This window comes from Acomys russatus, chromosome 17, assembly GCF_903995435.1.
Source record: "Acomys russatus chromosome 17, mAcoRus1.1, whole genome shotgun sequence".
Classification (NCBI taxonomy): Eukaryota; Metazoa; Chordata; class Mammalia; order Rodentia; family Muridae; genus Acomys; species Acomys russatus.
In genome coordinates, this window is record NC_067153.1 from 25913129 (window position 1) to 25937477 (window position 24349).

Sequence of the window (24349 nt, forward strand, 5' to 3'; positions counted from 1 at the left end):
CCCTGTACCTATCTAGGTACACTAGAGTGTGATGGCTCTCCCCTGGCTGGGTGGAGGTGGGCATTGTCTCCATGATGGGCAGCTCTCACTCTCAACAGAAGACCAAGTACAGAAGAGAAAAATGCCTTGAAGGAAGTGCTAGGAGTGCAAAGGGTGCACTGTAAATGGAAGCAGTAGCTAGCCACTGCTACCTGCTGCTCTCTTCCGCCCCTTCAAGAACCCGGCCTGTCCCACAGAATCTCTTTCCTAGGTCTGCCACTCTTCAATCATTCCCACTGGAGAAGCACAGCCTGATGTAGTTTGCTAGGTGGTTAAAAGGGCGAAACCATCTTCCCTGTGTTTTTCCCCTCCTGCCTATTACCAGGGCTTTTTCTTTGGTTTCTACAGACATTAGGCATTTGATGGTGGCTCCCACTGTCTTGCTTGAAGAATTCCATTTAAATTGCTTTTCCAGTGGCATGCCTAACTGCAAGGGTGGTAAGTAGAAGGAGGGAAGTGCAGCCACCTGTGGAGATGGGCTGGGACATTCATTAAAGGGAAGGGCTGGACAGCACGGGGCAGGGGTGGGGTGGGGCGATGAGGGTTGTGTGTGTGTGTGTGTGTGTGTGTGATGAGGAGCCAGGTGCTGGGAACACAGGGAGAAAGGCAATGCAGGGACCAGAATGAGTCAGCCTTGCCAGCCAGTACTAAAGCTCAATCTCTCTCTGGCCCCTTTCTCTGTCTATCTCATCCTCCCTCCCTCCTCCCTTCTCCTTCCTTCTTCCCTCTCTCCCTCCTCCCTTCTCCTTCCTCCTTCCTTCCCTACCTCCTTCCCTCCCTCTGTTTCTCTTCTCCTTCTCTCCTTGGAACTCAGGAGGAGGACAGATGCATGGAAGCCAGCCTCACTCATGGTTTAAGGAGGAAACTCATCTCTTCTCTTCCCCGTGGCTGGATGTGAGCCTATAGCTCCTGTTCTAGACTGCTTATCATCTTATCTGGCTGAGTGGACACTCAGAGGAATCTCTCCTTAGGTGTGACTCTCAGGGTCCTTTCCGGTTTCCTTTCTCAAGAGCCTTTCCTCTTAACAACCCCCCTAAGCCTCTGGCCTCACCAAGCTTGACTTCTCAGCGCACGCAGGAGCCATTCTGCAGGCATGGCCTGGCAGCCAGCCTACCTGGCACACCACGCTTCTGAACAAGCAGCACAGCACACCGTGCTCCTGAAGCCAAACAGTCAAGTGGCATGAGGAGCTGGTAGCTGCCTGCTGATGTGGCTGTGTTCTCCAAGTCTCCACATAGAGACCCTGGTAGTGTTAGCACTCACTGTTCAATCTGAGAGAATGAGCTAACCAACCGCAGTAGACAGAGCTCCCGGAAATCAAATCCAGAATGATTTGCCTCTGTGTGCCCTTTATCAACCTATGGGCATTGCTGTCTCGTCAGGAGATGCCACAGTAGTGATGGCAACCACAGGGGTGTGTAGGCATTTTACACCGGGTAAGAGTGGGCCCTGACCTTGGAAATAGATTCTAAGTTCAGGATGATGTTGGTCATGATTCTTAGGTTTAAGGTGCAGTGAAACGTAGCTCATGGGGGCTCATCCAACCAGGAAGGGAGGTGGACTTGAGGTCAGCTGTGTCTGGATGTGCTTGTGGCTGGTTCTCTGACCATGGTATCCACCCCCCTTTCCCCCTGGGGACAGGACTCTTGCTGGTTCTTGGCCACTTGGCCAGCTTTCCTCACAGCCAGATGTCACCATGACTTGGATTTTGGTCACAGGGATATGGACGAAAAAGTTTTTTCTTTGTTTTGTTTTGTTTTATTTTGTTTTCATGACTTAAGCACATGCACATGTGCCTGTGTGTCCCCCCCCCCACATTAAAAAAAAAACCTTAAAAAATATGGCCATAACGAATTGGCAGTGGGAGGTGGCCAAGTCAGGACTACAGGCTGAGGCCCCAGGATCCAGGATCCAGATAACAATGAAGAATGAGGAGCAGAGGAAAGGTTATAAAAATGTTTAGTCTTTGCTTTATTGAGATACAGCAAATGAGCAACAGGTTAGAAAAACCGCTTTTATTCAAACTCCCTAGCATTTTTATTTGTGCAGTGTACTCAAATGGGGTCAAGGGTCTGGGGAGTGGGAGAGGGGACAAGGACAGCAAACAGAACCCATGTTGCGACATTTACATGAGATATATCTCTTGGCTTTCCTTCTTTAAAAGTTAGGACTAACTAAAAAAAAAGTGCACTCAGGTATCTAAAATTGGCCCAACACACACACACACACACACACACACACACACACACACACACACACCGAACAACAAAAATCAACTCATAGTGAGGCTTCAAGCTGAAATCCTGTCAAATGCCACACCAAGAAAAGGCAGTGAGGAAGAGAAAAGACCACCAGAGATGTTTACCTTTGTACCATCCAGACAGGAAGACCATTCTCTCTTTTAATTTTCTAAGAGCCACGATGGCATCGTCAATCGTGGTGGGAGCCCTTTCTGCTGGTATTTTAAAAAGATTTGTAAAGAGGGCAGCCACCCATTCCCCAATTATCCAAAGCAGTTGAGAAGCCAGACCCACCTCTTGGCATGGGGCAGAGGCAGGGTCCCCAAAAGGCAGCTGGGGGAACCGTGAATGGGTTTGACGCAGAAGGCCCCGCTACTTGTGAACCCATTCCACTTTGAGCCAGAGGACCAACCTCAGCCCTTCCCACCAAGGCCATCTCTCAAATGGCAAACTACCTTAAAAAAGACATTCTTCCTACCTAAAAATCCAGTAGATACAGTGGCACTAATACTAAGGCTCCCTCCCCCTCATTAATAAAAGGATAAGAGAGAGAGAGAGAGAGAGAGAGAGAGAGAGAGAGAGAGAGAGAGAGAGAGAGAGAGAGAGAGAGAGAAGCAATGTGGTTAGCCCTCCTTCCTGGGAGGAAAAAAAAAAAAACAGAAAAAGAAAAAGAAAAAGCAAACACCTTACCATAGAAGTGCTGGAAAAGTAAGTTGCCCTCAATTAAAAAGGTAACAAAATCCCCACATTGTATAAATCAGTTCCAGTATAGCAAGAGGCGGGGCCAGGGCAAAGGCAGATACTATGTACAGGGACCCATTGAAAACGCAGTAGTAGGACTTTGGCACTATGAACCATTTCTGCCTGGCCTCTGGGAGGGACACAGAGCTCCGGAGTTCCTGTGTCCTCCAGGCACACACAGCTGAAGCACTTCTACTCAGAGTCGCTGGTGAGGTGGCCCACGGTGGGGGCGGGGCTTTCTTCTTTCTTCAAAGACAGAGCCTCCCCTTTGTCAGTGCAGAGGTTCAAGCCAAGTGCCCTAGAGAGATGACACAAACCAAAGGGATGTCAGAGAGAGAGAGGACTGTCATTGCTTGGGGTGGAAGACTTCCTGCTAGTCCTCCTGCAGGCTGGGGACTCCTTCCAAAGGTATGCTGGGGGTTGAAGGAGGGGCAGATGCCCTCCAAGTTGGGGCTTCGTTTGAATCTCAAATGCCCCCCACAGGCACACCTGTGTTTGAACACTTGGTCCCAGCTGGTGGGGTTATTTTGGGGATGCTGTGGATACTTTGGGAGGTGGGGCCCAATGGAAAGAAGTAGGGCACTAGGGGAGGTATATGATATTCAGCTGCTCTGCTGACGGTTCTCTGTGCTCTCTGTCAGTCACGTGTTACCACTGCCAGAATGTTCTGAAACATCCCATACCCAGAAACGCAGCCCCAACTCACCATGGCCTGAATTGCTCTGGACGGATCTAAAATTCCAATTAAGTCATTCTTGTCTTAATATTTTGCTATATTCATGAAAAGTCTGACCTGCATGGACGCAGTAAATACTGCCTTGCTTTTTGGGATTTAGGTGTAAATTTAGAGCAGTAGGTGTAAGCTGACAAAGTTTCGTGTGTGTGTGTGTGTAATGGTGCACATGTGAAGGTCATAGGACAACTTGTGGGAGTTGTTTCTCTTTTTCCATCCTGTGTCTGCTTCAGGGGTCAAATTCAGGCTTGCGATCACCTTTACTTACTGAATCATTTTACCAGCCTTCCTTATATGGTTTTAAAAAAATGGGTATTCACATGTATGGTCCTCCAACTATTTGTAATGATTAATGATGATGATGATGATGTGATGATGGTGACAATGATGACGATGATAAAATGTTGAGTAATTCCTTAGGACTGATTGACAGGCCAAAAGTCAGACCCAGAAAAAGGAAGACAAGGCCTTTTTCATGATTAATAATAAGAAAATAAGATTATAAGATACCAGGCCAACAGATTATTATATGAGGTTTATTAAATGAACATGGGGGGGGGGAGAAGAAAGAGGGAAGGGGTACCCCAGAGAGAAAGAGAGAGAGAGAGAGAGAGAGAGAGAGAGAGAGAGAGAGAGAGAGAGAGAGACGACAGAGGCAGAGACAGAGACAGAGGAAGAGAAAAGAGGTAATGGGAAAAGGAGTAAGAAAGTAAGAGAGGGAGGGGCGAGGTGGGTCTGCCCCATGACAGGTAGGCAATGACATCACAGGTAGGCAGACTGAAGCAGAACCCTAACACCTCTACCCTCCCCTTTCTTTTTTTTTCTTCCTTCTTCTTCTTCTGGTTTTTTTTTCTTTCCAGTTATCCCAATTACAGACCCTGGAAATATTCTTCAGATCACTTGAACTCTAATTCTCCTCCCATGTTTCCAGAGTATGTGGCCGTGGGCAGGCTTCAAGCTGTAGGAACTGACAGAACTATCAAAGTGAGGCTGGAAATGGGGCCCCTGTCCACAGGTGCCAGCCTTTCATAGCCCAAACCTAAAGGCCAGCTGGTCAGCCCTCGCCCCCCACAGGCTAATCTTATTTCCTCTCCAGTGCAAGGGTCCTGCTAGGTGTAGAGTAAGAGGCAGCAGTGCCTGGATAATGGCATCCTACTATGTTCACTTTGAAGAAAACAGGGCAGACAGAAGAAGCTCTGATGACCCTGAGTTCCCCTTTGCGGTCTACAACAGCCATTCGTCCCTCAGCACACTAGTGTCAGGCTGCTGACCAGAGGCTGTGGCACGTCAGGCATGGCCCTGCTCCTCTGTCACTGAGGGACATTTCTGAGTCACTCTGTTTATTCCTTTTACTACCTTCACTAGCTGGGACCAGGCCCAGGCTCCGTCAAGCCTCAGGCCTGCAGGAATGAACTCTGACTTCACTGTGGGGGATATTTTCTCTGCCTGTTCTCTTCCACTGCACCAGAATCACGTGACAGCCTTTCCCCACCCCAACCCCCCTTTTCTATTTCCTCCATAGGATTTCTTCTCAGAGATCCCTGAGGACTTACAAAAGAATAATTCTATACTATGTGAGAGATAGATGGTAAATATCTTCCCATAACATATTCTTATAGTCAGTCAGTCAGTCAGTCAGTCAGTCAGTCAGTCAGTCTCTCCCTCCCCCAAACTACCCCACTGCTCTACTTCAGTAATAACTGGCTGCTGGTGGCACTGTGAGGCTGAAAGCTAAGTTCTTTGTTCTGTGTGGCTGCTGCCTTGCAGATGTCCACTTATGGCTCATCTTTCCTGTCACATTCCAAGAAGGAGCCGAGGAGCTGTTGGAAGGTGGGACGAGAGCCTTCCTGGGTCCTCCTCACAAAAGTCCTCACCATCACTAGGTCCAGCTTCCTCTGAATAATGCTGAGCTCAGCGCAGATGCTCTGGGAGGTCCACGTGGCAGTCGTCATCCAAGCCAGCCACAACCCCCTCTCAATACATTTGCTAAGGCAAGATGCTTTCACTGTGGGGAGAGAGGGGACGTGTAGTCACTGTGCCCTTATCTGAATCTGAGAGTTACATCTCTTAGACTCCAAAGGACAAACATCTTAGGGCCATGCAGATATGCAGGGTGGAACTCGGTTTCACTAATGGGGGAGCAGAAAGGAGCCTGGACTCCAGCACACCAGAGTTCAAAATGTAGGAAGTGTGTTGGGTTTGCAGTGAGGTATGCGCAGATGTCCTGATTCTGGCAGCATGGGGCTCTGGAGCCTGGCTTTTGTGTCCGCCTGGAAATTTTGGGTGTGGATAGGCTGCTTACTCCCTGAGGGCTGGCACTCCCTACCATTTTACCCCATTGTTGTTGGGCCTCTGTTGCTGTTGGGAAGAAACATGCAGTGCCTCATTAGGTTTTGGGTGGGGATGGGTTCAAGAAGATACAGACATAGATTACCCGGGGATGGGGGTGGAAGTAAAGAGTGTTTCAGAAGAGTTTTTAATAGCCACAGGCAGACAACAGAACAGCAATAGGAAGGAGGGGACTCTAAGGATAGCTCAGGCCCCAGCAACAGGGGCAGACAGTATGACATGAGAGGCCATGTGGCAGCTGAGGGAGTCTCTTCTTTATAATTTTAAAGATGGGGATGGGTTTCATCGCAGGAGCCTGCAGCCATGCTCTCTGATTCCCAGGCAGAGTCATGGAAGGGTGCGGAGAGCAGGAGGTGTTGCTTTGATGTAATCTGACATCCTGGGCGAGAGATCCTGGCACTGGATTGTCTATTATTTAGGGGCTCACAGACCATGTCTCAGCAGGGTGCTGGCTGCTAGTCATGAAAGGGATAGAGAAGCCTCAATTCCACCGGTACATTCTTCCAGTGCTCCCCCTCCCCCCTTTACTACTATTCAAAATCTCACCCAATCTCATCCAACCCAATAGTAATAAACATATTTGGCTCCTTCCAAAAATGTTCTCTCCCTGCTTATTTTTCCCCCCTTGGTGACAAGAACATTTAATATGAAAACCTACCCTTTACAAACCTATGTATTTGTAGTGCATAATACTGGATTGTTCACTATAGGCCTATAGGCACTTGCACAGAACAGAAGATCAATAGAATATTCTGCATATTTCTATTCTCAGGGTGACCAACCGCCTCTCCCCAGGCTCCCCACCTCCACCCTTGCTCAACCCTCCTCCCCTCCTCCCCAGGCTCCCCACCTCCACTTCTGCTCAACCCCCCCCTTCCCAGGCTCCCCACCTCCACTCCTGCTCAACACCCCCTCCCCAGGTTCCCCACCTCCACCCCTGCTCAACCCTCCTCCCCAGGCTCCCCACCTCCACTCCTGCTCAACCCCTCCGTCTCCAGGCTCCCTACCTCCACTCCTGCTCAACCCCCCCTCCCCAGGCTCCTCACCTCCACCCCTGCTCAACCCCATTCTGTTGTCTATGTCTAAACCTCACCATAACATTTCTGAGTCATTTGCTTTATTGGGGGCAGAGGTCATGGTCCGACTCTAATTAGAATTAAGAAAGAGAATTTAAGCTGACATGGAGGGGGCATAAGCAACTGCCAAGGGGATTGGGAAACTATCACTGAAAATTGACCTCAGACTTGGGTCCAGTTGGCCTCAGCTGGCCAAAGCTCTCCATTTTCAGGAAGGCTTGAGAGGCTTCAGGGTAGGAGATCTTGCTGAGACCTCTAGGCCGGGTTAATCCCACTGTACTCCGATGGGGGTGGGTCAAGTGCAGTTGGCATCTGAGGGGCCTGGGGCCTCTGCTCCCATTGGCAGGCAGTATCTTGCGGGGGTCAAGAGAACCTAATTACAGCGGAATCATATCTCAGCCCTATGAGTGAGACTCTTTCAAGTTCTGGTTTCGTTCCTGTTGCTGTGCTAAAACCCCCTGACAGAAAGCAACTTAGGGGAGGAAGGGTTCTAAATCACAATCCATCATTGTGGGACGTCAAGGCAGGAGCTCAAGGCAGGAACTTGAAACAGCCTGCTTGCCAGTCCACACCACATTGCCTTTACCAAGGGACTCACTGTGTTCATAGCCAAGGAAGTACAAGCAGGGACCATGGAGGATGCTGGTTGCCGGTCCCTAGGCTGGCTTATAGTCACAGCTTTCTTACGGAGTTTGGATGCACAGCTCACAGTGGGCTGGGACCTCCTTCATCAGCTAACAACTAAGACACGCTCCTAGGCCAATTTGATGTACGTAGTTATTCAGTTCTGGTTCTCTTCTCGATGACTGACAGTAGGCTGTGCCAAGTCTTTAGTTACAGCTAGGACAAGGGTTACATATCTAAGGTTTGGGCTTGAATTCCAAACCGCTTTCTACCTGGATGACCCTGGGTCAGCCATCTTTCTTTGCTTCTTCTCTATGGGCCATACAGGAAGAAGCGCATGCTGACTGCAGAGTTACTGTGAGGATGAGTGAGCGCATGTAAGTACATGGTAAATACCAGCCCATGTTGGTGTTGCAGGCCTCTCATGCACACCCGGCTCCACACACATTGAACGAATGGCATGAGCTTGCACGGGTAGGGACCAACAGGAAATGTCAATTTGGAAAAGCAGGAAGTAATCAGCCATTCTTCCTGTTCACCATATGGAGAGGCTGAAAAAGGTTAGCAGGTGTCTCTACTGAACAGGTGCCAATCTTAATGCTAGCTCCGAGGGGCTCTCATTTATTATCTCATTTAAATAACAACAACAACAACAACAACAACAACAACAACAACAACAACAACAGACAGTTCTTTAAGTGTTCCAGACTGATTTGTATGTATATATCATAGCCCTGCAGTTGTAGATAAGACCTTTCAGTAGGTAATTAAGTGTAGAACAGTTAAGTCCTAATCTAACAGGACTGGAGAAGCAGAGAAAAGGATACTTGGGGTGTGAGTACACACAGCGGAGAGTCCGTGTGAGGACGCAGTGAGAAGGTAGCCAAAGAAGTGCAGCCTCACGGGATGTCAGTAGCTCTGACATCTTAACCTTGAACTTGCAGTCTTCAGAACTGTGAAGAAAAATCTTTTCCTGAAGCATGCTGGGATTCTGTTGTAAGAGCCTCACTGAGCCATACAGCAACTCAACAGTTAAAGCATGAACTACCATTCATGGGCATGTGGACACTCTAGCATTTCCCCGCATCTTCCTCCCTCTTGTGTAGCGCTCTTTCTTTTAAACTCTTCTTTATATGGGGTGTTTAGGCCTCAACCTTCCTTCCAACCTCCCCATCCTTTGTAGGAGAGAGGTTAGTGGGGAGAGGGGGCCCCCTTTTACTTCTCTTGGCAGTCTAGGGTCAATTGGGTTCTTTTGGGCTATATCCATCTCTGCCCACAGCAGACACAGCCAGCAGTCTCCTCCAAGCCGCTGCTCCTGGAAGCGTTTCTCTCCTCCTGTCTGCCCCAAACCTCAATACTGTCATCTCTGGTCTCTTCAAACTGCTATTCCCTAACTCCTTACAGGCCAACAGGGCATGCCACCCACCATGCTCCCTCTGGGCTCTTATTTATAGCCTCAGAGCCCTGGACCACACCCTTCTTTGTGCTGCATGAAGAAGGCTATTACAGGCTGACAAAAGCCACAACTCTCATGAGACAATTAACAGGTATGAACAAGCTAAGGCTCAAACTAAACTCCTACACTTGGGATTAGAACAAAAACATATTTACATAACATAACTGAGTTTACAAAGAACCCAAACCTTCCATGACACTCTTGGGCACAAATTCTGACCACGGGTTTTGGCAGTGGCTTTCCCTCTGCTCCCTGACTGCCTAGGAAGGAGACTCTGGCTTTCTCAGCAGGGTTACATATATTGAACATGGTGTCCTTTTCTGGGGAGCAAGAGGTGTTTCCTGAAAAATCGACCGTACAGCATCCCTTGACAAATCCCTTGGATTTGGTTTTAGACTACCTGGACAGAGCAAGTATACCAATAAAGCAAGCCGCATGAGAGCTTCTCTTTCTTGGGGCATTGAAAAGTTACACTTTTACCTACTGTTTTGTGCTAAATATGTGTTGTAGCTTGAATGTCAAAAGTCCTCTATAGGCTCATGTGCTTACCACTTGGTTCCCAGCTAGCAATGCTGTTTTGGAAGGCTGTGGAAGCTTTGCTATGTAGAGCTTTGTTTGAGGAAGTGAGTTGCTGGGGCTGGCCCTTAATGTTTTGTGTCAGGGTCTCATCCGTTCTCTCTGGGCTTCCTGACTGCTCATGCAATGTGCCCAGCTGGCCTCTTGCCACCGTGCCTTTCCCACCACGATAAGATGTAGCCCTTCCAACGAGCCCTTTCTCCAGTAAAATTGCTTCTAACCGAACTGTACGTGGTTACAACAAGAAAGGTATGTATCATAGTATGCTACAGTAGTATGTCTAAAGGATAGAAGTTCCTCACAAACAGACAAGAAACAAACAAGTAACAACAACAAAAAAATCCACCCCTCAACCAAAACATCAAACAAAACAAAATGCTAATAATAGAACTACCGTCTGATCTAGCTGTATAGCCAGAGGACCCAAAGGGAGCACATACTAGAGATGATGTCTGCATAGCCATGTTTACTGCAGCATGGTCCACAAGAGCCAAGATATGCAATAAGTCTAGATGCCTGCCAAAAGACAAACAGACAGAATATTGTGTGTACAACACAATAGAATATTTTATGATAAAGGAGAGTGAAATCTTGTCACAGATGGGCCTCATTGCGTTAAAAGAAATAAACCCGACACAGGAAGACACACATCACGTATGTTCTCTGTGTGTAGAAACAAAAGAAAACAGAACAAAGCAACACAACACTAGCTTTGGAAGCAGAAGATTAACTATTAGGGAGTCAGAGGGAGGCCTGGGAGAGAGTGAGGGTGGACATAGCACATCCAGAGGTGTCATAAAGAAACCATAAATTTGTACAAATAACATTTTTTTTTTTTTTTTGGTTTTGCGAGACAGGGTCTCTCTGTGTTAGGCTTGGCTGTCCTGGACCCGCTTTGTAGACCAGGCTGGCCTAGAACTCACAACGATCTGTCTGCCTCTGCCTCCCGAGTACTGGGATTAAAGGTGTGAGCCACCATGCCCGGCCAAATAACATGTTTTATTAATTATAATTAAATATAACATAGATATCATGAAACACACACATGCACACATTCCATGCTCCCTGTCTCTCTCTCAAACACAGATATATGTGCGTGTGCACACACACACACATACTCTCTCTCTGCTCCTTCTCTCTCATTCACACACCTGTCTTTGGAATTCTACCCACAAAAGGTCATACCCAGATGGCCACTCAACCATGCACCTCCAGAAGTATAGCCAAAACCCAACCTTTTTTCTTTCAAAGCCATCCAGCCTGTGTTACTAGCAATAGTAAATGAACTGAGACAACCATGACTGACCGTCTCCACCAACTGTGCACAAGGAACTAAAGACTGAGGTGGGGTCCCTGACTTCAAAGGTCTAGTGGGAAAGAAAGGCAGGAGAACTAATGATTAGAGTAATTCATTCATTCACTCATTTATCCTCATCCATCCATCCATCATCCATCATCCATTCACTCATTCATCCATTCACTCACTTATTTATACTCATTCATTCATTCACTCACTTATTTATACTCATTCATTCATTCATTCATTCATTCATTCATCTATATACAGACAGCTAACCTGATCAGTGTGTGAGGGTATACATACTCTGGACCTTAAGTTGTGGCCAGCATGCAACAATTAAGCAGTCTTAATTATTTTAAGCAAGCTGAGCCATGGCATTTTTTTTTTTTTTTTTGACATTTCACAGATTTCACACCTTCCCTGAGCCATCACTAGTCATCAAGAGTTGGAAACTGTCAGAAATCTGGAATCCGTGAAGAGAGTGGCTGGAGATCTTGAGCCAAATTTAGACACTGGCTGAGTGAATTCTGGCGACTTACTTCCGGTTTCTGTTTCCTTTGTTTGAATGGGAAGAAGGCTTGCACATGTGGGTTGGTAAGTGATTTTTTTTTTTTTTTAATTTTTTACCAGAAAAGCTACCTTTCTTCCTTAGAGCTCCTCCAATTTCTGTGTTCATAGCTCTTGTAAAACAGTACAGATGGTGGGGGCTGGAGACATGGCTGCTTGATTAAGAATACATAATGTTCTTACAAAGGACCCAAGTTTGGTTCCTAGAGTCCAAGATAGTGCCTCACAATTGCCTTTAACTCCAGCTCCAATGGATCTGACACCCTCTTCTGGCCACCGCACTTGTGTGCACAACCCTCCCTCCTCCATACACATAATTTAAGACAAATAATTTTTGAAAAGCCTTTAAAAAGAAAAATCCAGATGGACTTCTTAGGCTGTGTGTGTATTTCTTCTCTTCTTAGGCTGAGATCCAGGTAGGGGCTGTGCCTTTGCCCTGTTGGCAAAGTCATTCGTGCACCCTTTCATGGTTAGGACTTGGCCAGTTTTCAGATGCTCTGCCTGTGTGACCTGCATGCCCATCCTCTATACCATGGCTCCCTGAACCATCAGGAGGCCGTCATGAATATGTGATACCTCCAGGTGGTGAACAGCTCCAATATCTAGTTTAGGAATACCCTGCAGCTCACAACAGTGACACTTAGCATAAACAGAAAATGGGGATACAGGTGCTTCCTATATCTCTGAGGTAAGAACACGGGCATCCCGGAGCTAGGCTGATGCTCCGTGGGAGATCTTCATCTTCTCCTTCCCTAAAGCTTCTTCCTGAGAGCTTTGCATCCCCTCCCTCATGTCTGTTTCCTTCAGACCGCAGGGAATTAGGCGGTCAGAGCCTACCCAGGTGGTATGTACCTTTGGGAAAGGGATGCTAACAGGTGGCCTCATCTCTCTAGGGGACAACTGCCCCTAGGCTACCTCTCACACAGCTGTGGGGGATGAATAAGCACCACCTGAGATCACGCTGGGGGAACTTGTACCTGCGCTTCTGATTCAGCCAACACACCTGGTTCAGAGTAGTCGCAGCCTCTTAGAGAAGACAGTCAGCTTTGCTTCTGGTTTGCATCTTTTAGTCATCAGCAGAACCCACACCACTTACCGGCTGAGCCAATCCTCTTCTGGTCCTCACACGTCCTGTTGCTTTGCCCATCTCTGGACCTTGGCTGTTTCTTTATCTAATTTCTTGGCTTTCCTAGAAGGTACCCCAGAGGCAATACCCTTTCTTCCCTTAACTCCTTATGGTGCCCAGTCTGGGAATGCCTCCAATGAGTACCCATGCTACTGCACATGCCCCCATCATATCACATGCCATATTAGCTGGTAACAGAAAGTACTGCCTCTGCCCTCAGCCCAGGTGAGCCCTGTTGGGAATAGGAACCACGTCGTCTGTCTTCCTCCATTGTCTTTTGGCATCTGCCATGGCAGGCATGGGATGCTCAGAATACATTGTTGAGTGGAACTGAACCTATGCTCACTCTAGGGTGGGAAGAAAGAGCAAGCATGTCAATTCATATGATGGATCAAGATCAAGACGAGAAGCTCAGGGCAAGCTAAAGCATTCACATGGACGGAAAAACAGCAAAACAAGACAAGACAAAACAGAACAGAAACCACTCTGATTCAACAGAGAAGACAACTAGACTGGCAGGACTTCCTAAGAAGGTGGAGAAATGGCCACCTAGCACCAGAAACTCCTCTTTGGGCTGTATCCTTACTGAGACCTACCGGCAGTGCCTCAAGAAGATGTGATGGTACCCAGGGGTTGACAAGTCATTATTAAACGGTTGCTGGAATTGGCTAGAGAAGGCTTCCATAGGGTTTTCCTGATTTATATCATGCAGTAATTGAGTTAATAACGAGCAACATGGCTGTCTCAAGTTGTTTAAGTTCATCAACACTGGGTGTGTAATTCCTAGGGTTTTCCTTCAGGACCATACAGAGCATCCCAGAGACCCTTACCTTTGTCTAGAAGGATAGCTTGGGAGGCCCCTTCCGTCGCTTTTTACGTGCTCTCTAGAGCAGCTTACCTGGTCAAATCATGGCAGGCATGTCAGGCTGCTCCTGTGATCTCTCAGGAAAGCAGCCCTCCCTCCCCTTTCTCCACAGACAGCCAAGCAGGCGCTATGTGGGGTTCTGACTTGTAGTGACCTCTTGGGAAGCACACACACACACACACACACACACACACACACACACACACACCAAGGGCTTCAAGGCCTGTGCCATTATGTGGATGACACGGCCATTAGTAACCATGGTAACCTCCCTTCCTTGGCTTTTGTGGCTTCACAGGTCTAAATCTGCACAGTCTTGTCCAGATTTGAAGGAGTTACTGGGACGTAAGCAGAAAGGCACCTTTCCTGAGCCACATGAAGCAAATAGGGAGTCTTTTCAAAGCCTTTTGGGTGCAAAGACATAACCTTGAATCTCCAATTTAGTAAACTTAAAGATACACTCCCTTCTTTTGTGTGTGTGTGTGTGTGTGTGTGTGTGTGTGTGTGTTTTCCAGCTGTGAACATAATACACACAGAGAGTGTGTTGGTCTAATAGTTTGAGAGGGCTCAGGTATGACCAGGCCTGAAGGCTGTCCAAGCAGGCCCAGGCAGCATGACATGCCTGCTGAGACCAGCCTCACAAACAAGGGAACAGGACTAGCAGGGCCTTATTTCACCCATTTGTCAAAGAACCTTGAGAAAGGACTTATATTCCACAACTTCCCCAACAAACACCCCCCCAAAACCAAAACCAAACCAAACCAAACCAAATCAAAACAATCCCCCCACCACCAAAAAACCCAATCCAACCAACCAACCAATGAAGAAACCAACCCTGATAAGTGTATGTGAGGTAGTACCTATGCAAATGAGCTCCACAAAGCCATTCCATTATGTGCATGCATTTGAAAACATACTGTATGTGAGAAATTTAAGTAATAAACACAGGTTGAACATCTTGAATATGAAATCCTAGACTTCTAAATGCTTCAAAGTTGGGAACTTTCTAGTGCTTGCGTGACATGAAGTGGGACTACCACACCATGACGCGCACATAACTATTAAAAATATTGCTACAGAGTTTACCTTTGGGCTGTGTGTATAATGTAAATATGAAACATAAATGTTCTTAGATTCAGACTATAGTCCCAGCCCCAAGATACCCCTTTATATGTGCAAATATTCCAAATTCTGAAAAACAAAAAACAAAACAAAACAAAAAAACAACTGAAAAAATCCCAAACCTGACATCTGAAATGCTTTGTTCCCTGGTGGTTTTGATAAGGAATACTTGAATGTACCATGCCAAAAACCTAACTGATCGATATTGATGATTTGTGTCACTATATAGAGACAATTAATACATCAATTAAAAAAAAGGTGTATCATCTTTGCCAACATCTCAGAATCCACCATCTGTATTAACCCTGCCAATAAAATGGGAAATCTGTACGCGCCCAGGTCTGGAGTAGAATTACCTGTTAGGCTTGGCCGGCCTCCGCAGGGGTGCTGTCGGAGTCTGAGTCTGCGCGCTCCCGCTCAGCTGCTGTGGCTTCTGCTACTCTCTGACTCCAGCTACCCCACTTCTCCGAGATGGCATCCTCCTCTCCCACTGTCACCTCTACAAAGTCCACGATGCCCGACTCCTCGTTTTCCTCGATGCCCTGGCCATCTCGGCTGCTGCCCTCTGATCTGTCCGAGGTGGCCTCTGAGGGCTTGCCTGCCAAACAGTCCTTGGCTTGCTCACCAGCCACTTTCACCCTGGGGAGCAGCTTCTCGGAGTCCTCCCCGCAGAGTGCTTTGGGGTCCTTGGCATACTGTTGAGCCACCTCGCTTCCATTCTTTGGGCTCTCAGTAACTAGTTTTGCTGCTTTTCTCGAAACAGGGTCGTGGCCATGATCATCCGGCAGGTGATGCCGTTGGTACTGCTCCAGCCAACTCAGGGTTCCCGTTTTTAGTAAGCATCTGCTCTCCTTGAACCAGCGCACAATCTCAGTTCGGACCAGGCCAGTCTTGGCAGCTAACTGGTCGTACTCTTGAGGAGTGGGCCACTGGGTTCTCGCAAAAGTGCTCCTGAGCAGGTGGACCTGTTCTTGATTTTGTATAATTGCTGATGAAGGGCTGGGCAGAGAGCCGGCTAACTGGGCACCGGCGAGCTGGTCAAGTCGAGACAGAGCACCATTGGGGCCTACTACATCCGAGCCTTTTTTGCCAGGCCCCATGGAATCCAAGACAGCCTGCTCCATGCTGTCTCGAAGTTTGCGCCTCTCTGAGAACCAGGAGTCGATTTCCCTCCTGCTCAGCTTGGTCTCTACCCTCAGCCGCTCCACTTCCACCTGGGAGGGAAAAGAGCTTTTCAGAAAGCTGTCTTCGAGGGTTTTCAACTGTCCCTGGCTTTTCTCTTTGAACTTCTGGGGGGCAAAATCTGGATATATGTGATAGGTGCGGCCGTGTCGGGTGCCGGCGATGGCCATCTGGTCTTTGGCAAGGGATTCGCTGGTGATGTGGACAATGCCCCTCTGACACCGGTACCGATGGTCACTGAACCACTTCTTGATTTCGCTCCTGGCAAGGCCTGTCACCTCGATGAGCCGGTAGACCTCAGCATCGTCAGGGAACTGGCTCTGTAAGAAGCTTGCCTTGAGGTGCGCAATCTGCAACTTGGTCTTTTTGCGGTCGCTAGCTGGGGTGAGCGGGGTGTTGACCACCTTGGGTGGAGGTTCTTGCACCTGGGTGATGTGTGGACGCTTCGGCTCAGGGGCAGCTTGAGGAGTCACCAAAGGTCTCTTCTGGCCATGGTTGGTCACTCCGGCCACAGCAAGTGTGATGGGAGAGCAAGAGACAGTTGTTGACCCACTTGTCACTTGAGTCAGCACCAGGCTGGGCTGGCCAAGGATCTGACATGGTAGGGCTGTTTGGAGGATGGGCTGTGACATTTTTGTGGAGGCCAGCTGAGCAGGAACCACAGTGATAGTTGGGGGCACTGACTGAATGGTGCCATTAAACATCTTCTTTCGGGCCTCTTCCACCTCCTCTGGGGACCAGCTGATGCCGTGCTTTAAGCGCTGGGTGGCAAACCAGATTCTGATGTGCTCCTCGGGGTGTTTAGAGGCAGCTGTCAGCCAGGAGAGCTCAGCCTGGGTCGGGTAAGGGAACTTGTTGAAGGAGTTGATCATGGTGGCATTTGTGTCCAAGGCAGAGTTATATTTGGTAGTATTTAACGGGACGGGGACCTTAGGGACAAGGTTGATATTTGGTGGCAGCTGTACAGAAGGCATGACGTGTCCCAGTGAATCTTGAAGGAGCTCCACACCTCCAAGTCTGGACAGGATCTCAGCTGTGTCTGTCACTAGGCAGGCAGTCCCTTCCATGTGGTTTTCCGGAGCAACCTCATCAGGCTTCTTGGGCCCTTTCTTGGCATCTGCCTTTGCCTTTCCTGTTTTCATCATGGGGGTTTTACTCACTGAGGCCCCAGGGTCATTGTCACCACTTCCAGGAGCACTGGCTGCGATGGACACAACATGGTTGGTGGCTTCGATGGACTGTTCCAGAACGGTTTGATTGTTGCGCTTGATCAATTTTAGCTTGAAGCTGGTCTCCCCGGGATGGAACTTGGAGTTGTGGTCAGACAGCGAGTCATATTTTTTGGTTGTGAAGTTACATTCGGCACACACGTAGAGGGGGTTGAGGATCACATTGGGATGCTGCGTGTCCACGTGTTCCGTGAACTCATTCAGATTCTGTGTGGAATAAGGGCAGTATTTGCACTCGTAACCACCCTGGAGCTTTTTGGACTGGCTTTCCCCTGTTGGCTTCAGCTCTACCACCTCAGTTTCTTTGGACGAGTTCTCAGGTTCTGCTGCCCAGCTGTCCTTGGTCACATCGGACTGTGGCATGCCCATTGCTCCTTTGTCTTTGGCCCTGTCTGCTTCCTCCAGCACGCCTTGTTCGGGTACTTGTGATGTCCGAACCATGCACGGGGTCGTGGATTTCCGTTTGCTTGCCATGCTGCCTGCCTGTGAGCAATGGCTTCTTCTTCTTCTTCTTCTTCTTCTTCTTCTTCTTCTTCTTCTTCTTCTTCTTCTTCTTCTTCTTCTTCTTCTTCTTCTTTTTTTAGTGGGTAGGGACAGGGACAGTGAGATTCTTAGCTTTTGGCTTTATTCCCTCTCCAATGCCTTTGGCTTCCCTTGAATGCTGAGATCTTCTTCTGTGAGTGTGCAGAAGGATTTCAGCCCAGGAAATCGTAACTGTAGCAATCTCTGAGCACACCAGGCAGCTTCATATCTGTGGGGACAAGAACAAAGCCAGACTCAGTGACTCTTCACAATGCAAAAGAAACCAGCCTTTTTTTTTTTTTTTAAGACTCGTTCCCATGACCCGCTCCAACTGGCACCAAATCAAACACACGTGTAAGCACTGATGGTGGGAGGGTGGAGGGTTAGGAACATGAAAGGTGATGCTCTCTTCTTTTCTCAGGGAAGAAAGTGGAACCACAGCAAGCAAACAAGGCTGGGGTCTCCACGTTCAGAGACACAAAGTTGCAGAAAGAGAACAAAGATACTGGGATCTTCAGAAGTGCAGAACGGGGTGCACAGGACAGGCAAGGTGTTGCAAGTTGCTTTTTATTTATGGGACATCAGAAGCAAGACACCTACCTGGGGCCTGCAAATGGGTTTCCATGGCATTAGAAAGTAGGTGAGAGAGCCTGGTGTGTTGACACATGCCTGTAATCCATGCACTCAGATGGCTGAGGCATTAAGATCATGGGTTTGAGTTTAAGGCTAACCTGCATTATATAGTGAGATTGTGTTAAAAAAAATAAACACCACCACCACCACTACCACCAACAGTCAAAACCCAAACAGAAAACCAACAACAAAAATAGATCTGGACATGTCGCTTCTTGTCATAAAAACACAAATATGGAAAATGTGGGGAGTGTAAAGGAGAGTGACGTAAATAAACCACCAATGCAAAGCTGCTGTACTTTCCTTGTCTCCCCCAAACTGTGCTCCATTTCCTTTTCAAGGGGCAGCATAGTATCCCAGTACAGTGAAGTGACTGGTTTGTATGTCTGTGACAGGGTCCCTCATATAGTCGAGGCTGGCCTTGCTCTCTCTATGTAGCCTAGGATGGCCATGACGGCTTGATTCTCTTGCCTCCGCCTCCTGAATGCTGGGATTGCGGACATGTGCCATCACAGTTGGCTCATTTCGGGCGGTAATAAACTGCCTTTGGACACAGGCTTGGAAAAAGTTTTTTTTTTTTTAAACTCACGTGACCACATTTTCACCTCAGCTGGCCTTTCCTCTGGCAGTGCCTGAGAGGCTCCAACTCCCAACTCAGCTTACATGAAGCTCTAGTACCAAAGGGCCTTGCCAATTAGATAAGGATTGTGTGTATGTATGTGTGTGTGTATAGGTGTGCAATTGCCAGTGTATGTGTGCAGCGGAGGACAAACTCAGGAAGTCAGCCTTCTTTGCCTTCTGCTTGCTTGACACAAGGTCTTTAGTTGTTCACAGGCTAGCTGGCTGAGAGTTTCTGAGGATTCTCCTGTCTCTGCCTCCCACTGCCACCACAAGAGTGCTGAGATCATAGATGTGGGCTGTTGCATGTGGCCTTACGTGGGGTCTGGGGGAAATCTGAGCACAGCAGGTGGTTTACCCACCAAGCCACCCGTCTCCCTGACTTAGGTTCCTGGGTTGGACCGCTACCGAAGCTGGATTATCTCCAAGGGCTTCCTGGCCGCTCACATTCTCTCTTCTGTGAATTCTCTTTTTCTGTCACTTTCATATTGTGGTGCACAATGGTTGGTTTTATTACCAATCTGTAAAAGTGCTTTATGGGGCTGGAGAGATGGCTCAGTGGTTGAGAGCACGAGCTGCTCTTCCAGAGGTCCTGAGGTCAATTCCCAGCAACCACATGGTGGCTCACAACCATCTATAATGGGATCTGGTGCCTTCCTCTGGTGTGCAGGCACACATGAAGGCAGAATAATGTATATGTAATAAATACATAAAAAAATTTAAAAAATGCTTTATTACACCTGCTGCAAACTGTAAAGGTCTACCTTTTAGCTGTTTTCAAAGTATTTTTATATGTCTAACATGTAGAAACCTTAAATTTTAGATAGGAAATTTATCATTTTTTCTTCTTGTGGCTTTTTTTCATTATGATTTCATATTTGGAAATTCTATTGTCTTTTTTTTAAAAGCTGAGATATATTAATCCATGTTTTCTCTTTTTACATGTAGATCATTTACTTAAATCATATTGACTCCTAATAATGGCTCTATGTTTCCTTAGAGCCGTTTTGGCTTAATTTTGTTTGTTTGTTTGCTTTTCAGTCGCTCCTCAGGCCTGCCTCATGCTCCCAGTAGTCTCCCTGCCCTAGCTTCCTAAGTGCTGGCATCAGAGGTGTTGCACTACCATGTCCTGCTAACTTAATGACTTTTTGCTTTACATTTAAGTCACTGGTACTGAATTTATATTGAGTTACATATAACACTCTCAAGTTGAGTACATCCGTTTTTCCTTGAGCAGTCCCGTTAACTCAGCAGTGTGTGTTATATAACCCTTTCTCACTAGGGTGTAAGAAACCACCTTCACCATACACGACATTACGTTTACTACAGTTTGCTCCCAGTTGCCCTGTATGTACATCTGGTCTAGCTACTGGGTTTATTGTTAATTTATTTTTAAATATCTGGTGTACATGCTAATGTCTAGAAGAGCAAGTGGTTCTGCCTTGTTCCTCTTTTTCTTTCTTTTTTGTGCAGAACCCTTTCTTGGTTATTTTAATTATTCTCATAAATCAGAATTAACTGCAAAAATACAATCCTATTAGTTATTTTTAAAAGTGGAACTGCATTAAACATATTAATTTGGGCCACAGGCACAATTTGCTTATTGGAAGGTCTGGTCACTGGAACTCTAGCGAACTAACTGCTGGGCCTTGAATTTTTGACCTTCTCCACACAGCCATGTCACTAGCTGTCCTGTCAATGCTAGTGTTTAAAGGCACTGTTTAGCTGAGCCACCATTATCTCTAGCCTGGACTCCTACCATAGCCACCCATAATGCCCTGCTGCTTCTCCAGAGCAACAGAGGGATGCCTGAAGATCAGAGTTGCTCTTGGGTGCTCTTTGTAGCTTCTCTGGTTTCACATTAACAGTGGACACTGCTCTTTTGTAACAGCCTGCAAGCTTGGGCATGTTGTGACCCATGCCCTTTCTGCTTTGCAGGCACATTCCAGCTGTTCTACCGGGAGTGTCCCTTCCATCACAGGGCCTCTGTCAGAATAGTCCACGCCCAGAGAGGCATTCCTGACTGTCATTTCTTTGTAAGTTTTCATCTCCCCAAAGACTGTCTCTTCACTCTTCTTTGTTTTCTTCAATGCACTTTCCAATAACTCGCATTGTATCGGTCTTTTCTGTGGTTAAGGGCATAGCTACCCACTTGTTTATTGACTGTCTATTGCTCTGGGTCTGTGCTGTTCAACATGGGGGCCACCAGCCACATATGTCTCTTTTAACTTAATGGGAACGAGGGGGCTCAGGAGCCGCATGCGGAGTAGTTATCATGTTCAGCACAATGGCGCACTTCCACTACTGGAGACAGTCCAACAGGCAGCGCGAGAACCAGCTGTCCTGGAAGGGGCCAAGATGTTCTTAAGCGCTACCCTTAAGCGCTGTGTCTCTCTGCAGCAGGAGAGTGGGCATTGACACTGACATGAAAGAAACCAGTTGGCAGAAGACTGCAAACCTCTCCCTGTCAGCGCTACATGTAAAGGATACTGAAATTTGGGCAAAGGCAGGTGCTATGTGAACAGCTCACAGAGGCTCACCCCACTCTTGGGGTGGGGATTGAGCACCACTTTGAACTTGTAACCATCATCTCCAGCTCTCTGGCCCTGCTTCTAGGCCCAGGTGTGCTTTCTGTTCCTTAATAAACTGTCGCTGTTTCTATTATCCATGCGTCTCTGTTCTTATTCTTTGCTCGGACACATAAGACCCAACTCCAGTCACCTCTTTGGCTACCAGACTGTTGAGACAATGGATCTTAAGGAATTGGATTTTTCTTTTTCCCTTTTATTTCATTTTTTGTTTTTGTTTTGATTTAGGGTTTCTCTATGTAGCCCTAGCTGCCCTGGAACTCACTCTGTAGACCAGCGTGGCCTCGAACTCATAGAGATCCACTTGCCTCTGCCTCTTGAGTGCTAAGAGTTAAAGGCTTGGAACTTTCTTCTAGTACAATGTGAGGAAAGGGAAAGGCTGAGGCCTTGGCATCAGTACAAGGCGGGGCATGTCTTCTACGAAGAGCTCCCACAAAGTGTGACAACTTGAGGGATAGCCGGGAAGGCAGAAGCCAAATGGGACAATGGCAGGCAGGTGTGCAGGACCCATATCTTGACCAGGACTGATTAGCCGTGCATACCGTGGACCTTAGGGAATGGAGAAATGGCTCAGTGGTTAAGAGCATGGACTGTTCTTCCAAAGGACCAGGGTTCAATTCCCTAGCACCTCCAAGGCAGCTCACAACTGTCTGTAGCTCTAGTTCCAGGGTCTCTGACATCCTCTCACAGACATGCATGCACGCAAAATACTAGTGCACATAAAAGAAAAGAAACAAATTACTTAAAAAATACCCAGACCTCACGTTGATGCTCTCTGCAGGTAAATGGGCACAGTAGGGTGTTGTCACTTAGCCTTTCTATTTGTTTTTCTTTCCAGTGTGTTCACATGTAATAAATCCCCTTTCTCTGATTTTCACTATTGTCTCCTGAGTGGGCCTACTGAGGACAGATGGCTGGTCCAGGCTTGTTAGGGCTGGCAGGGTCAGGCTTTGACCTCAGTGACTCTGATAACCCAACGGGAAGAATGGCAAAAACCTTTTGTGGAGACTGTGGCTCATATAGAGTGGTGAGGTATGGTAAAAGCTTCCAGGAATGTTTCACAGTGTGTGTATGGATGTGCATGTGTCTGCCTGCATGCATGTAGTGTGTGGGTGTTGGGCTGTGTAAGTGGGAGAACATTGGAAGGAGAAGCCAACATTCTTCATGGGCACTGTTGACCAGTAGCATGTGGCTCACCAAGGGGCGTGGAGCGTCGGAATGCTAATTTTCCAAAGAGAGGGAGCAAAAGGAGAATTCATTTATGGACAACAGAGACATCAGTCAGAAGTGGGTGCGGCAGAGAAAGGACTTTTTCTACGGAAAGTGCCAGAGTGATTCCAGTCTGCTCAGTGGGCCTGAGAGATAAGGCAGATTGTAATGAAATAGGCATTAAGCTTCTTTGGGTTCCAAGACTGGCTCAGAACATGCACCAGCTTTCAGAACTTAGTCAGCAAGCAAGCATGGAAGCCAGAGTGGATCAGAAGGGAGGAAAAGAACGAGACCAGAGATGGGTCCTGATATGTGGAGCCTCCGGGGCATTCATCTCTGGGGTCTCACTGAAAGAGCTGGGAGAAACACTGCCTTTGGAAGCATCATTCTGGCACATTGGGTCTGAAGGTTTGTACAGTCAAGCGCTTGGGGGGTATCTGTCTGACCGTGTGAGCCGTGGCCCAGGTTGGGATTGGCATCATGACGCAGCCTGGCTAATCACGTCACAGGAGCTAAAGTGTTTGGAGCAGAGCCCAAGATGCACTGGTCAAAGCTGGCAAGAACTGAATAGAAGCCGGAGAATAGACAGAACAGGAAGCCGGAGGGGTGGCCCAGAAATTAAGAGTGCTGACTGCTGTTTCCAAGGACCCAGGTCCAGTTTCCAGCACCCTCATGGTGACTTGCAAACACCTATAAACTCCAGTTCCAGGGAATCCAACATCCTTTATGCCCTGTGGGCTCCAGGCATGCATGTGGTGCACATAGACTCACACAGGCTCACATGCATGTACAAAAATAAAAACATCGTATAAAAATAGAAATGAATGGGATAAAATACACGTTGAGACATAGAGTCCCATCTGGAATGGGTGGCAGGTATCCTGCTAGATCAGCTATGAGTTGTGGGTCTTGCTTCCCTGAGGGCCTGAACTGGGCACAGACATACCCCCAGCATAGTGATGAAACTTCATTTCCAAAGAGCAGTGATCTGTCCTTGCCTTGTGTGTGTGTGTGTGTGTGTGTGTGTGTGTGTGTGTGTGTGAGAGAGAGAGAGAGAGAGAGAGAGAGAGAGAGAGAGAGAGAGAGAGAGAGAGGGGCATGGGGTGGAGTAGGGGAAGGGAAGAGAGGTTTAGAGAGGAGAGGAGAGGAGAGACGTGTGTTGTTGACAGGGTAAACTACCCTTCATAGAAGGGTACCACCACACTGGGTTTTAGGGCACACCACCCTAATTACCTAACTTAACAGTAATCGCCTTTATTTTATCAGAAGTTTCTCCACACTCTCAGAAGCAGACTATTAGAACCTAGGGGTTCGATCACAGTTTATCCCATAACATTGGAGCCAGGCCCTGCCATCTGGTAGCCTTTCGATTGGCACAGAACTGACTTGTGAATGCTGGTGACAGACTGACCAAGCACCTGTCAGTGGCAGGCATGGTTTCAGGTACTGAGGTTCTCAGTGAGCAGAGCTGAGCATACGGAAGAAGAAGGGAGCAGGAAGGGGCGGGTACTGGATGGCTTGACGCAGACAGGGACTCCCTCCATGAGAAGATGA

General features: G+C 47.7%; 1 protein-coding gene and 1 long non-coding RNA gene across 2 annotated transcripts in view; both read right to left on the reverse strand.

Moving 5' to 3' along the window:
* Window positions 1–1921: 1921 nt before the first annotated feature.
* Zhx2 (zinc fingers and homeoboxes 2) lies at window positions 1922–17754 on the reverse strand. The gene is made up of 2 exons (XM_051159646.1): window positions 15171–17754; window positions 1922–3318 (listed from the first exon to the last, which is right to left on the reverse strand). Exon 1 carries the CDS (start codon window positions 17697–17699, stop codon window positions 15174–15176), a length of 2526 nt encoding a protein of 841 aa, XP_051015603.1. The 5' UTR covers window positions 17700–17754; the 3' UTR covers window positions 1922–3318; window positions 15171–15173.
* A 21-nt stretch (window positions 17755–17775) lies between these two features.
* The window catches only part of LOC127201238 (uncharacterized), a 133067-nt gene continuing 126493 nt past the window's right edge, over window positions 17776–24349 (reverse strand). Inside the window, exon 3 of the long non-coding RNA XR_007832185.1 lies at window positions 17776–17976. This is a non-coding gene — a long non-coding RNA (uncharacterized LOC127201238). The remainder of the gene's footprint in view (window positions 17977–24349) is intronic.